General features: G+C 48.9%; 5 protein-coding genes and 1 non-coding gene across 6 annotated transcripts; 3 read left to right on the forward strand and 3 right to left on the reverse strand.

The window, feature by feature from the left end:
• Window positions 1–101: 101 nt before the first annotated feature.
• On the reverse strand, window positions 102–2,399 carry AKAW2_40163A (uncharacterized protein; the record flags this gene model as incomplete). The annotated part of the gene is made up of 2 exons (XM_041688464.1): window positions 102–479; window positions 537–2,399. 2 exons carry the CDS (start codon window positions 2,397–2,399, stop codon window positions 102–104), a joined length of 2,241 nt encoding a protein of 746 aa, XP_041542246.1.
• Window positions 2,400–3,866: 1,467 nt separating this feature from the next.
• On the reverse strand, window positions 3,867–4,634 carry AKAW2_40164A (NYN domain-containing protein; the record flags this gene model as incomplete). Its single annotated transcript, XM_041688465.1, has 1 exon — window positions 3,867–4,634. One exon carries the CDS (start codon window positions 4,632–4,634, stop codon window positions 3,867–3,869), a length of 768 nt encoding a protein of 255 aa, XP_041542247.1.
• Window positions 4,635–5,469: 835 nt separating this feature from the next.
• Window positions 5,470–6,458, forward strand: AKAW2_40165S (enoyl-CoA hydratase/isomerase family protein; the record flags this gene model as incomplete). The annotated part of the gene is made up of 3 exons (XM_041688466.1): window positions 5,470–5,579; window positions 5,652–6,277; window positions 6,349–6,458. 3 exons carry the CDS (start codon window positions 5,470–5,472, stop codon window positions 6,456–6,458), a joined length of 846 nt encoding a protein of 281 aa, XP_041542248.1.
• A 1,122-nt stretch (window positions 6,459–7,580) lies between these two features.
• AKAW2_40166S (uncharacterized protein) lies at window positions 7,581–11,634 on the forward strand (the record flags this gene model as incomplete). The annotated part of the gene is made up of 9 exons (XM_041688467.1): window positions 7,581–7,764; window positions 7,823–7,963; window positions 8,067–8,183; window positions 8,237–8,658; window positions 8,714–8,846; window positions 8,896–9,393; window positions 9,440–9,613; window positions 9,659–9,991; window positions 10,037–11,634. 9 exons carry the CDS (start codon window positions 7,581–7,583, stop codon window positions 11,632–11,634), a joined length of 3,600 nt encoding a protein of 1,199 aa, XP_041542249.1.
• Window positions 11,635–11,976: 342 nt separating this feature from the next.
• On the reverse strand, window positions 11,977–12,047 carry AKAW2_t40002A. The gene has a single exon. It is a non-coding gene; the product is annotated as a tRNA-Gly (tRNA).
• Window positions 12,048–12,221: 174 nt separating this feature from the next.
• On the forward strand, window positions 12,222–12,689 carry AKAW2_40167S (uncharacterized protein; the record flags this gene model as incomplete). Its single annotated transcript, XM_041688469.1, has 2 exons — window positions 12,222–12,228; window positions 12,283–12,689. The coding sequence occupies 2 exons, from the start codon at window positions 12,222–12,224 to the stop codon at window positions 12,687–12,689; spliced, it is 414 nt and encodes a 137-aa protein (XP_041542250.1).
• Between the last annotated feature and the right edge of the window lie 204 nt (window positions 12,690–12,893).

The following is a 12,893-nucleotide window of genomic DNA, read 5'->3' on the forward strand; positions in this document are numbered from 1 at the left end:
CAGCTGGCCCGCCATAGTCCTCACTAGATTCCGATGGTTGAGCCTGTAAATTAGACACTATCTAAAAGTCAACTATGACAGTTACCCCTAGTAAGGAGTAGTTACAGACCTTCGTCACTTTGATCAAAATAGACTTGCGAGGAGATATCGTCCTCTTCCTCAGTTTGCGATAATCCAAGCCCATCTCCTTCTCCTTCCTTCGGATCCAAATGACGTGCTTCCTTGATACCATTCATTCCAATGCCACGGCTACTAGCGAATTGTCGGCAAGTCCACAAGCCTTTGTCAAGTACTTGTAACTTCTTGTTCAATTGTTGCCGCAGGGCACGGTTTTCATCCGATTCACCGGCGATGCGCGATACCAGCTCAGCCGGCATCTCGAAGACTTTGAGGGGTGTGAATATATCAGATAGAGACTGGACCAGTTTGACCTCCACAACTTCGACTGCAACGTCGTCGATAAAGCGCTTGAGCGCCACCTACAATAGTTAGTACTGAGTAATATGAGAGGCGTGGCGTTCGGGTGTTGACTGTACCTTATAATAAGCGAGCATGCAATCCAAAGCTTCGGCTGATGCAAACCGCATCATATCCGGTTCATCGAACGATAGAATTGATTGAACCAGCTTCTCCAGATTATACTCATTCTGTAAGTACACATAATTTGGTCTTTCTTCAGCAACCCCAAAGAAATCCTTGATCGTTTCGCGCACGGAAGTCGCGCGCCTCTCCTCACGAATTTTATGTATCGTCTCCGTGAAGTAGTGATTGTACGTGATTGGATGGCCTTGCTGGTGATTTCCAACTAGTTCTTCACATGCTTTAATCAAAGACTTCTTGAGCTGATTCAGTGCGGGTGAGATGACCTTGTCAAAGAGGATCACAGAAGTGGCTTCGTCGGCAACATAGCTTGTTAGAAGTAATAGAAATCTCTCGACGACCTCCCATGTCTCAAGAATATGTCGGTGAGTTATATCCTTCCAAGGGCCGCATTGCTCCTTGAATAGTTCGCCGATGATCATCGGATTAAATGTGCCTGGCAGCTCTCTCCCTCTTGTTTGTCTCATGAGCTCCTGGATGTGATCAATAAACTCGCTTCGCGTGATCGACAGTTGCCCTTTGCGGTCCTCATCTTTAGACTTAAGTGCCACAATATTACGATAGTGGCCTTGTACAGTCAGACGCTCTGCAAATTCTTCATTAAGGTTCTGAAGAAGTGAACGAATACGCTTTTGTTGGCCCGTAGAGGATTGGGCGCGCTCGAAGAATGGTTCATTGTATGTGCCATCGACGGCTGCCTTGACCAAGGTCTGAAACGATTGACTGATCCTAAGAAGATAAGTCTTCTGCTCATCCAAAGTGGTTCGCGGCTGACCAAGCTTGATCAATTGTCGATTGCAATTATCTTGTTTGTTCTTGATCTCATCAATAAGGCTTGGCAGCTCCGCCGCAATTTGCCGCAGAAGCACCTTGCTGAGGCGGTTCCGCAGAGCATTGATTCCAACACATGAAGGCGGCATCTCCACCCACGCACCCTTAGAAAAGAACTCACGCTCTTTCCTATCACGCTCGGCCAGGGTCCAGCTTCCCTCATCACTATCCATATTTCTTAGCGTATGCCATCCTAGCCGAAACTCGACGTCTCTGTTGTTTGCCAGGGATATGAACATCTTTTCGCTTTCGGAATTGGAAACCAACGTATCAGGCTTAGTGATAACCCCCAAGGTTCGATCGCCGGACTTATCGGCATCTCTTGCGAGTCGTAAGACTATTTGGTTGGCATAGTCATTTTTCGCTGATATCACTGCAAGAATGACACTTCGCGGCTCCTTCATATAGGATTGTACCACATTCTGCACGAGTTGAACATCTGCTGCAGATTGTTGTTTTGTCTCCGAGTGGATAAGCCCGGGCAGGTCGACAATGGTCAAGTGCGGTCGATCCGGTCCTGATACTTCAATCCGGAGGAGATCATTCGAGAATGCTTTGCCATGGGTGGATATGCCCATTGCTGCTTTGGCATTCTCGACTAGCTGAGGCAGTCCGTCGAAACTGTCGAGCTCTTCGCAGAAACTCCCCAGGGACCGTTGTTCTGCCTCGCTACGCGAGTGGTGTGGTACGATAGACACTCTAACTCCAACATTGGTATCTTTTCGGAGCACGAGCTCTGTAGGGAACCGTGTGCAGAGGTTGCTTTTGACGGGGAAGGAGACACCGGATATCGCCTCGAGGACCGAACTCTTTCCTGAGGATTGGTCACCGCAGACAATAATCTGCGGCAGGGACACATAGTGGCTGATACCTTGGGAACGGAGCGTGTCGATGGAATTCAAGAGATCGAGTTGTTCCCGGGTACATAGGCTGTCCAGGGCATCCGAGCTGAAATTTCTCAAGACCATTGTGTCTGTAGATTGATTCCGTGGTCAATGGGAACCGGGAAGTAGAACAAAGGATTATGAAAATGATTGGTTCCAATGCATTTCTCAGACTTTTCGGATACAGTCTGCCTTAAAACAAGAGATCCTTATATGTTGTGTCGTGTGCCCCTCGGAATTTCCAGACTCGCATGTCCTGTTATGATGTTCACTTGCGCCATGGCAATCCAAGGGCGAGAGAACCACTGGTCCGAATGATTGACTCGGTCGGAATGAAAGCGGTATGGCTGTGCTACCAGACAGAATGAATTGACCAAACTCAGGGACAACGATTAGCAAGGCTGTTGTGCTCACTACCATATCTAAGGCGACGCCATTGTATATTTGGATGTGGTAATCTGCGGTATGCCTATAATTCTGTCATGCTGAGGCATGATAACGCTGTATTCATTCGACTTTCTCTGTTTTGACCTCCTTCGTCATTGGTCAGTGGAGTACTATTTTTGCGGCATGTAGATCAAAATCTGAAAGAGGGAATGTGGCAGGAGTATGAAATGCCAGCAGCAGCAATGAGCTATGATAACGACCGTTGTGCAAATATGTGGCCGCCCATCAATCAGAATACAGTAAGTACTTATTGGTTCTGAGAGGGGGACTCGCGATTCTTCGTGGTCGGAAGCTCCAAACCCGTAAATACCAGCATGCCTTTGCCTTCATTGCATAGAACATTCTGTGATGTGGTGAGGCAAGCCATAGCGCCTAGAAATACCTTGATAAGCCCATCAGTTTTGCTCCTTACATCGGCATATTATTGACGTACGTTATGCTATTTACCAGCGTGCTAGATAGAGAATTAATCCACTTGTACTACTACCCACAAGATCAATGTACTTCCTATCGTTTGATGGAATTTTTCACCTACATTGAGGATATGATAGCTTCATGGCCTGAAAGCAAGAAAGCATAGAAAGTGACTTTTATGGACTAGCCTGGCAAACTGACACTTATTATACAGGCAGAACGTATTCCAGGTTAAGCAAATATCTTTTTGGGGGGGGGTTTATTTTCATCAACATATCAAAATCCAAAGTGGTCGGTAGCTTTATGACCAACCCAGCATACCCTGAGGATGTATTATGAGGGTGCTATCACCTCACTTTTAGTATAGCCTTTCTGAAACAAGTCCTGTTCAGGTGATCTGTTTCAGGCAATCATGAAACCATAGACTAAGTCACACGGGCACCTGATAGTTAGTGCGGCAGAAGCGATTTCCACTCTGCAACTCCTAACTAAGGTGAAGGAGTGGCTTGTCTAGCTGTTGAATTCGACGTAGTGCTTGCGGATTAATCGACGTTACAGAGCTTGGTGTGAGTTTCCAGTATTGCAGCAAACCAAGCCTTTTTCAGGCTTGCAATTATTACTCGAGGCGGTTCAATGGGAATCAACCCCTAGAGGATATGAATATTGAACACATTATCCCCAGCCAGCAAATTAGCTCGACTTTCGGCGTGTGTCGCGGACATAAACCTCAGCAGACGGCTTATGTGGGTGAGGGTGGAAACTGGTTTCGAACAAAGAAGAGGCGGCCATCAGATCACTGAGCTTATGATATCCGTGACTACGGGGGTCAAAGTCCGGATGTTTTTTAGTTAGAAGATAGCCAACTGCGGAGAGGCTAGCCCATCCGTCGTCACCGGAGACTGCTTCTACCGACGTTCGTAGCTGAGTGGCTAGGGGTTCGTCGATTTGTACTTTCTTGACGGCTACAGGGTGCTCAGGTGCGCGTATACTAGTGGCATGTGGCTTCAGCTCATCAACATGCACGAGGTTTTCGGTATAGATGAATTTATCGCAGGCAGCAACAAAAGGCTTTGGCGTCTTTTGCTCGCCGAAACCATAGACCACAAGTCCGGATTCGCGGATACGAGAGGCTAATTTGGTAAAGTCACTGTCGCTGGAGACAAGGCAAAAGCCATCATAGCGGCTAGTATAAAGAAGGTCCATGGCGTCGATGATCATGGCTGAGTCTGTAGCATTTTTGCCCTGAGTATACGCAAATTGTTGTATGGGTTGGATTGAGTGATGAAGAAGTTGGTCCTTCCAGCCTATGAGATATTGACTGCTCCAGTCTCCATATGCTCGCTTTGCGTGAACTGTTCCGTATTTTGCAATTTCGGCGAGCAGGCGATGGATGTTGGAATGACGCGCATTGTCTGCGTCGATAAGAACAGCGAATTTTGGCATGGCATCAGCGACCATGTTGGATGACTTGGGAGGTATCAATGCTTGACTGTTTTAATTGTTGAGCGGGATGGGTTTCGAGTCAGGAATTGTCATGAACCTTCGCTAACTTCTTCGTATCTTATACTGTGATAAACTTTGATAAACCGAGGTCATGACGATACATCTACGTGATGGAAGATCAAGAGGGGGCGGTTCGTATCCGATCAACTCTCCTCCTTCGTATCCTCCAGAAACCACTGCAATAGGATAACCAAAAGGCACATCCCTGCTTACGTCCGAATGTTGTGATTCCTGTCATGAATGGTGCGTACTTGGAAAAGTACAGCCGCAACCCTGCGAAGCCCTCTTTCGGGGAGCAGGCGAGCCGGGTGGGCAATATGAATAATCCAAGGAACTCAGAGTGACCAAGTGCCCTATGTAAGGGTGGTACAATTTTCTATTCTTAAGTCCCTGGGCTTTCAAGGAGAATCGAGACAGTGGTTGCAGGAAATCTGCTGGAAGAGGGGGAAATACTAGTTAAGTAGTGCTGGTCAAAATCACGTGGTGGAGCCATTCCGGCCACTAGTTAACCTTTTCGCTATGCGCCTGTCACTTGCTACTTGATTAAATCTGGCCGTTGGACCTCGGCATCTCTTCAATGCAGTCATTCCCCGGATTACACTAACTAACTTGACTGGTTATGATGCAGCTCTCCCTCCCTTTTCCCCCTTCCTTCCTCGGCAACTTTCCAATTACAACTCTATAATTTATTTAAAACTCCAACGGTTTCCTTAAGTCCAACAACATTCATTCAACTTACTCCACCGCATCAACACTCCTATCTAGCATTAGCATAAACTCGCACATCATCATGTCCGACTACACATACCAACACTTCAACGTTACATTCCCGCCCGAACGTCAATATGTCGCTCACGTGGAGATCAACCGCCCCGACAAAATGAACGCCTTCATTGAAAGGTACCACCACAACCTCCTCCTCCCCCTCCCTCTTTCTTGCCGACCAAACTAATATGTATTCCACCTCCCAAGTATGTGGCTGGAACTTTCCGCCATCTTTACCCGTCTCTCCTCGGACTCCTCTGTCCGCGCCATCGTCCTCACCGGTGCCGGCGACCGCGCATTCACTGCCGGCCTCGACGTCAAAGCCGCCTCCGAAGGCCTCCTCTCCGACACCAACACCACTAGCGATCCCGCCCGCAAAGCTGCCCAATTGCGCCGCCACATTGACGAGTTGCAAGAGTGCATCTCATCCCTCGAAAAGTGCGAGAAACCGGTGATCGTGGCTTACCACGCTATCTCCTACGGTCTCGCCGTGGACATTGGTGTGGCTGCTGATGTGCGGGTCTGCTCGGCGGATGTCCGCTTTGCCGTCAAGGAAGTAGACATTGGCTTGGCGGCGGATGTCGGGACGTTGAGTCGGTTGCCCAAGGTGGTGGGAAATTACGGGTGGGTGAAGGAGGTGGCTTTAACCGCGAGAAACTTTGACGCGGAGGAGGCTTTCCGCGTGGGATTTGTCAATCGCGTTTTCGAGAACAAAGAGGAGACGGTCCGAGGTGCGTTGGATCTGGCACAGCTGATAGCAACCAAGAGTCCGGTTGCGGTGCAGGGGACCAAGGAGCTGCTGAATTATTCGAGGGATCATACCGTTCCGGAGGGTAAGTATACGTTGGGTATTCCTAGGATCGTAATATATATTCGGGTGCTAATTCTATCCTCTACACTCTAGGGCTGTGGCATACGGCTGTCTGGAACAGTGCCATGCTACAGACTAAGGATGTTTCCGCCGCATTGCTTTCGGGTATTCAAAGGAAAAAACCCACGTTTGAGAAGTTGTGATGTAAATGACCACTGCTGGTACTGGTACTCAGCATGAATATCTGCTTGAATTCAGGCTGCCTCGAGTTTGACGGGTTCAAGCAGAGGCGAGGCCAGTCAGGACGATCTACTGCAAGCGCAGGAAATAGAGAGAAAATATTTCGTGAACGTTGCATTGTCAGCAATCTGAAAGAGCGATGCAATCAGTAATAATGACATGATATATCATTGATGTTAGCCAGTGAAGCCCAACAAATTAGTTTACTTGCGCTCTTTCTGTACCCTGGACATGGCAGATGACGCCTACAATGTTAACGCTGAAGCCGAGGAGCCAAGGCACGGATGAATAGGCTAAGCGGCCCATCATGTCACCCGTCCGCACAGACTCGTTCTGTTGTGGATCCTCGTATGTAGATTCAGGTTGCATCGACCTGCTGGTCCAATCAGCCGCTTAGTCGGGCTGCAAACCCAGGTCCCAGCATCAAGTTGGCAGAGTGCTTATCTTCAATCTGACAGACGGTCAAAGCCCCCTCACGGTAAGTACTAGGTTCGAATTCTGATCGCTTCCACCAGAATGGATTCACAACACTGTCACTGGACTCCACGTTTCACCAGTTACTCGGGGCCTTGAAGATAAAATCCCTTGACTCTGCCTGCTGCCTTTTCTAGTAACTGCCTTCCATATAGTCTTATACATCTCGACTTGATGTCTCCCCTCGAGAATGCGGGTCATCTTCAAACCACCCCCGGTGGGCTATTCAAAATCCAACGGAAAGACAAAAGCCCAGGAGACAATCGGAATCTGGCAAGCAATCACACATACATCCTATTAAACCTTGAGGGCTCTCACTGCCGCTTGAAGTCCCACCTCAGCCACCTGCAACTGCGTGCGGGATGCAGCCAATCCCTGCCACACTTTATCCGCCACGCCGTCGTATTTCCTACTAGTCTGGGTGCCTTGACATTTGGCGTTGATTAGGCTGCAGAGTGGTGTGTGACGAAAGCAAAATCCAAGGAAATACAATATATTATCGCCTAGGAATGAGTCAACGGCGAAACGGGCCTTCAAGTCAACCCTTTTCGCGAATACTTGTTGCTCTCTCGAACACACCTTCTTCCGAAACAAGTCACCGTTCTCCAGCCATGACTACGACAGAGGGGCACCGACCGGATGATTACCCTCACCTCACCAGTCCGTTCAGGTCAATGAGGGCCCAGTACGATGTGGTCGTTGTCGGGTCGGGATATGGCGCTGGGGTCGCGGCGAGTCAAATGGCTCGAGCAGGAAAGAGCGTCGCAGTCCTTGAATTGGGTTGGGAGAGACGTCGTGCGTATACCCTCAACCTCGATCCATCAGGGTGCAGCCACTGACAATCATGCCGCAGCGGGCTCGTTCCCGTATTCCCTCTTTCAATGTTTGGGGGATCTCAACATCTCGGGCATTTCCCGATGGCGGTTGCCAGACGAACCCACTCGCCTGTTTCAGCTTATTCTGGGGGATGGGCAGCATGCTCTTGTCGCTCGTGGTATGCCAACCTTACAACAAATGAAACCTGACTGAAAGGGGTTCGGTCTTGAATTTGCATATGGAGAGCATCTAGTATTAACGTCTATCAATCAATGTTTCAGCACTGGGCGGCTGCTCACTCATCAATGCAGGCGTCTTTCTCGAAGCCGATCGAGAGACTCTGCAGATGAGTGTATGGCCCTCAGAGATACGAAACGACACATCTGTACTTCGACCGTGTGAGTTGCATCAAACGATTACAGGGAAATGTGTTCTTAATGCTTTAAACTAGACTACTCGCGCGCGGCAGAGATGCTACAGCCTTCACCATATCCAGAAGATCATCCACGCCTTTTGAAGCTTGAAGCTATTCAGACACAAGCTGAATGGCTAGGCAAGGCAGTAAGTTTCTACCGCACGCCACTGACAACATTCTTTCGTCGAGAGCGCAACCATGTCGGCGTCATGATGCAGGAGAATTGCGGTTCAGGAAATGAAAGTACCGGTCTAGATGATGGATCCAAAAACACCGTTGCTACCACTTACCTTGCAGATGCCTGGAACTGGGGTGCTGAGATCTTTTGCGGATGCGAGGTACGGTATATAGAGCAGGAACCTAACCAAGAAGGCTACGTGGTGTACTTTGCGTGGCATGGGAGAGGGAGGTCGGCTTTTGGTGAAGAAGTCAAGACCCAGTTGTTTTGGGTCAAAGCTGTAGGTTTGGTAACCAGCATTTATCAGCCTGCGCTTATAGGGTGTCATTACCTAGAACGAGTTGTGTTTCCTTGGGGCTGGCGCTTTGGGGACAACGGAGATCTTGCTTCGCTCAAAAGACTACGGTCTGCCAATTTCACCCATGGTGGGAAGGAAAATGTCAGGGAATGGGGACATGTTGGTCTTTGGTAAGCCTGGTCGAGATGGATGTAGACCATGACTAAAGACAAGCCTCAGGATACAACAGCGACTCGAAGGTGAACGGCATCTCAGAGGCGGCATCAGGCCCTGCGAACCGACCAGGTCCAACAGTCACCGGCGTTGTGGATCGAAGAGGATTATCCCCAGGGGATGCGCTCGCCGGTTATGTGATTGAAGACGGTTGCATACCAAAAGCGTTGAGTCCGCTAATTCAAGCCATGCTTGTCCTGCAAACCATACGTTTTCCAGCTCCATGGTCAATTTCGGAGAGCATATCTCGGTTTGGGGAAACAATTTCCAAGTTCAAGTTGCTTCCATTCAAACTATATAAAGTGAGAGGCGCTATGCAACGCACGTCGACCTATCTAGTCATGTCACACGACAGTAACGAACTTACACTCACCTTGAAAGACGGTCGACCGATTCTACATGGTCCTGGAGAAGGACGGTCTGAGAATTTTTCCAACATCCGATACGCTCTGGGCTATGTCATTAGCCGAGCAGGAGGGAAGATAGGATCTTCACTATTGCGTGGTACGGTCCCCATTATTGTTAGCTTAGCATGCTAAGGTGCTCCTAGGTCGTGACCGGGAAGAAGTCACTGTCCACCCCCTCGGGGGTGCCAATATGAGTAGCACTGGCACAGGTCGTGGAGGTGTCACTAATCATCTAGGCCAGGTGTATAAAGGCCATGGAAGTGCGACACATGAAGGCCTTGTGTGCTGCGATGCCTCGGTTATACCAACTGCATTGGGTGGGTACAGGTTCCCAAGGCTTGCTGCAATTGCTAACAACTTAGGCGTGAATCCTTTGGCTACAATAACCGCGCTTGCCGAGCGATCTATCGATTTGATTGCCAAAAAGCGACAGTTTTACATCGATACTGACACTCCAAACGGAAGACTCGACGTCTATTCGCAACCGATGGTATCAAGGAGGGTAGAGCATGGCTTTCAGAAGGCGGCTGTGGATCAGGCACCATTATCAATTGGGTGGCAGTTCTCCGAGGTCCTCAATGGACACATATATATGCAATCGAATGATTTGGACTCTGACGCATGCGAAACACTGGGTCGCAGTTCGTCGTGCACCATGCGCATGTTTCTTACCATCGAAATTTGTCGAAGAATAGGTGAGTCTTCAGATGCAGAGCATGGCATGGTTCTCACAATGTTAGATACTTTTGGGTTACAGTATGAAGGCATATGCACCGGAACAGTGGCCTGTCGTGGACTATCCAGAGGTCCGATGAGAGTAGTCGATGGCAGGATTCGGTTTTTCTTTCCCTCAAAAAAGCAAGCAGAGTCAACGGCTTTGAGGTACTCACTTCGGCTTCTTTCACTTGAAGACATCAGTTACAAGCTCGAAGGATACAAAGAGATTGATTCAACCTCTGCAATCTCCATTCGCGGAATGTGGGAGGCGACCACTAAGGTCAATGTTCATATCACTCGAGATGACGAGATGAAAGTAGGAGCGGGTGTCCTCCGCATATCATGGCCGTCTTTCCGACGACAGATGAGATCATTCAGGGCAACTGTTCCTTTCAGAGTCAGACTAGTTTCAGTCTTAGTCCTTTTCCTGGCCTACTTTGCTCTCCAGCTTGTCGTGGTATTCCTTCGACCTTTTGCGCCGGCTCGCAAGTCTCGCCGCTCCCCTCATCCTTCCCCTGGCCCAAAACAGCAGCCCTTCAATACAACAATCCTTAGAACAGAGGATGGAGTCACTGTACGCTTACAGGAGTACGAGCCGTTGCCGAACATCAACGAGGCTATCAAAGGCGAATACCTCGGGTCTCAGCCAGTCTTATTCATCCCGGGAGTCACCGGTAATGCTGCACATAGCACCTTTGCGCTTCCATATCTGCGATGCAACATGGTCGAGTATTTCACAGCACGCGGATGTCGATGCTACGTCTTGACACCTCGCTGGGGCAGCGATGCTAAAACATCCGCGCAATGCACTGTTTACGACTGCCGCCTCGATATCGCAGCGGCGTTACAACATATTCTCCATGAACAAAAGCGGAAACCATATGTGATAGCCCACTGCCAAGGCTCCGTGGCACTCGCAATGGGTCTACTGGACGGTACCATTAAACGCACACACATACTCGGTATCACAGCCAACGCCGTATTCATGACGCAGGTCCTAGCCTACTGGAACTCACTGAAGGCCGCCACACCAGCCCTGATCCGGCTATACGAGTTCATCTCTGGCACACACTACCCAATTGGGTCGTCCGACGGCAACAAACCCATCCATAAAGTCCTTGACATTCTCCTCCGAATTTACCCCGTCGAAAACCGCCGAGACATCTGCACCTCGACACATTGCCATCGCACGACATTTGCATTCGGCTTGTGCTGGAACCACAATAACCTCGACGCTGACATACATGACAACGTTGGCCAGTTCTTTGCAGATACGCATACCAAGCTCCTCGAGCATGTTACCCGCATGGGAACGCATGGAGCGTGCTTGGACAATGACCTGCGTCCGCTCCTCACCGATCGGAATCTTCGTAATCTGCAGGATATTCCGATCTTGTTTATGTCAGGTACGGTTAACCAGGTGTTCAAGCCTGAGTCGACTCTACGGGATTATGAGATGCTAAGACGTCGGTTCGGGGAGCATCTCTATCGTCGGTTCTTGGTTGAGGGTTATGGTCATTTGGATCCGGTTATCGGGAAGAATGCAGCGAATGATGTTTATTGGAGGGTGTTTGAGCATGTTAAGTGGTGTGTTCAGGGGCAGAGGGGTACGAAGACTTGATGGCTATTGTTTGTGAGCTAGGTAGTGCGAACTTCTTGTTGTTGAAGTTCGTAGTCGTTGTATGAGCGTTATATATTTTGGGACATCCGTTGAACGACCATGATTTGACATTCCGCTTTTGAGGCTCCCACTAACTTAATACTACCACTACTGTAGTATAGGCACTGATTCCGCTACAAGCGGCTGATTTAATCATTCCGCTGTTAATATGAAGACTTTATTTATGATAAAATCTCGTACCAGGGACCCAGACAAAAGCTGATTTGAAAACAAAATGTCGTGGAGAAGAGACGAAGAGGTGACTGACGGGAGGCGGGAAGAGTGAAAAAAAAGAAATTTGCTTGCATCATCCGTGAATCGAACACGGGCCTCATCGATGGCAACGATGAATTCTACCACTAGACCAATGATGCTAGTTATTATATTAGCTCACTATTCTTGCTATAAGAAGGGAAATGTTAGTGAAAATCCCGCTCGACCTTCCGTCGGACTTAACGCGAACCTTCGACGTACTCAACAACGCGTCCAACTTTCATCAGCCCGGTTGCTTACTCGCGCAGTCTGCCTTCAAAGCCTCGGTGATCATCATGGAGGGTAGGTAGATCAAACTATACTTTGAAACTACAACTCATTTCAATGTAATGCAAGACACAGTTGACAGACTGGACGATGCTTTCCGCGCACCTTCCCCTCTGCTGTCTCGCTGTGTCTCTTGCGAGTCACCACCTCCATCAGGAGAAGTTGACTGCCCGCTACTGGATGCAACATTAGACGAAGCCATTGAGAGCTTACGCAATGGCGAGATTGCCTCGCTACATGAAGCAGCAGTGCGCTACGCAGTCTCGGATTCACTTTTATATACCCGGTACTATCGGAAAGAACCGAGCCAGTGGCCCGCACCTTTCGGGATCCTTGTAAACTTAGTGAGGCAGATGGACCTAGAGTTTGTCAGTATATTGTTCAATGGCTTCAATCAGGGTTCCCGACTTCGCCGCACCTTGTCCGCGAAGCTGGAAATGCTCTACACAAACGAAAATGCGATTCGTTATATCTGAACTTTAAGCCCCTCCCTCAGCCCTGGGGTCGCCGATTTCTAGAATATCATCCTCAATTGAAGGAAACTATCGACTCATATACTGAGGATCATAAGAGAACCAAGCAACCTCAACCTGATAAAATCTCCAGTTTTATTGATCTCTTCGAGAAGACGAGAAAGCAGTATGATATCCACCCCGACGATATCTGGAATGCCGATGAAA

The sequence above is a fragment of the Aspergillus luchuensis genome, chromosome 4 (genome assembly GCF_016861625.1).
Source record: "Aspergillus luchuensis IFO 4308 DNA, chromosome 4, nearly complete sequence".
NCBI lineage: Eukaryota > Fungi > Ascomycota > Eurotiomycetes > Eurotiales > Aspergillaceae > Aspergillus > Aspergillus luchuensis.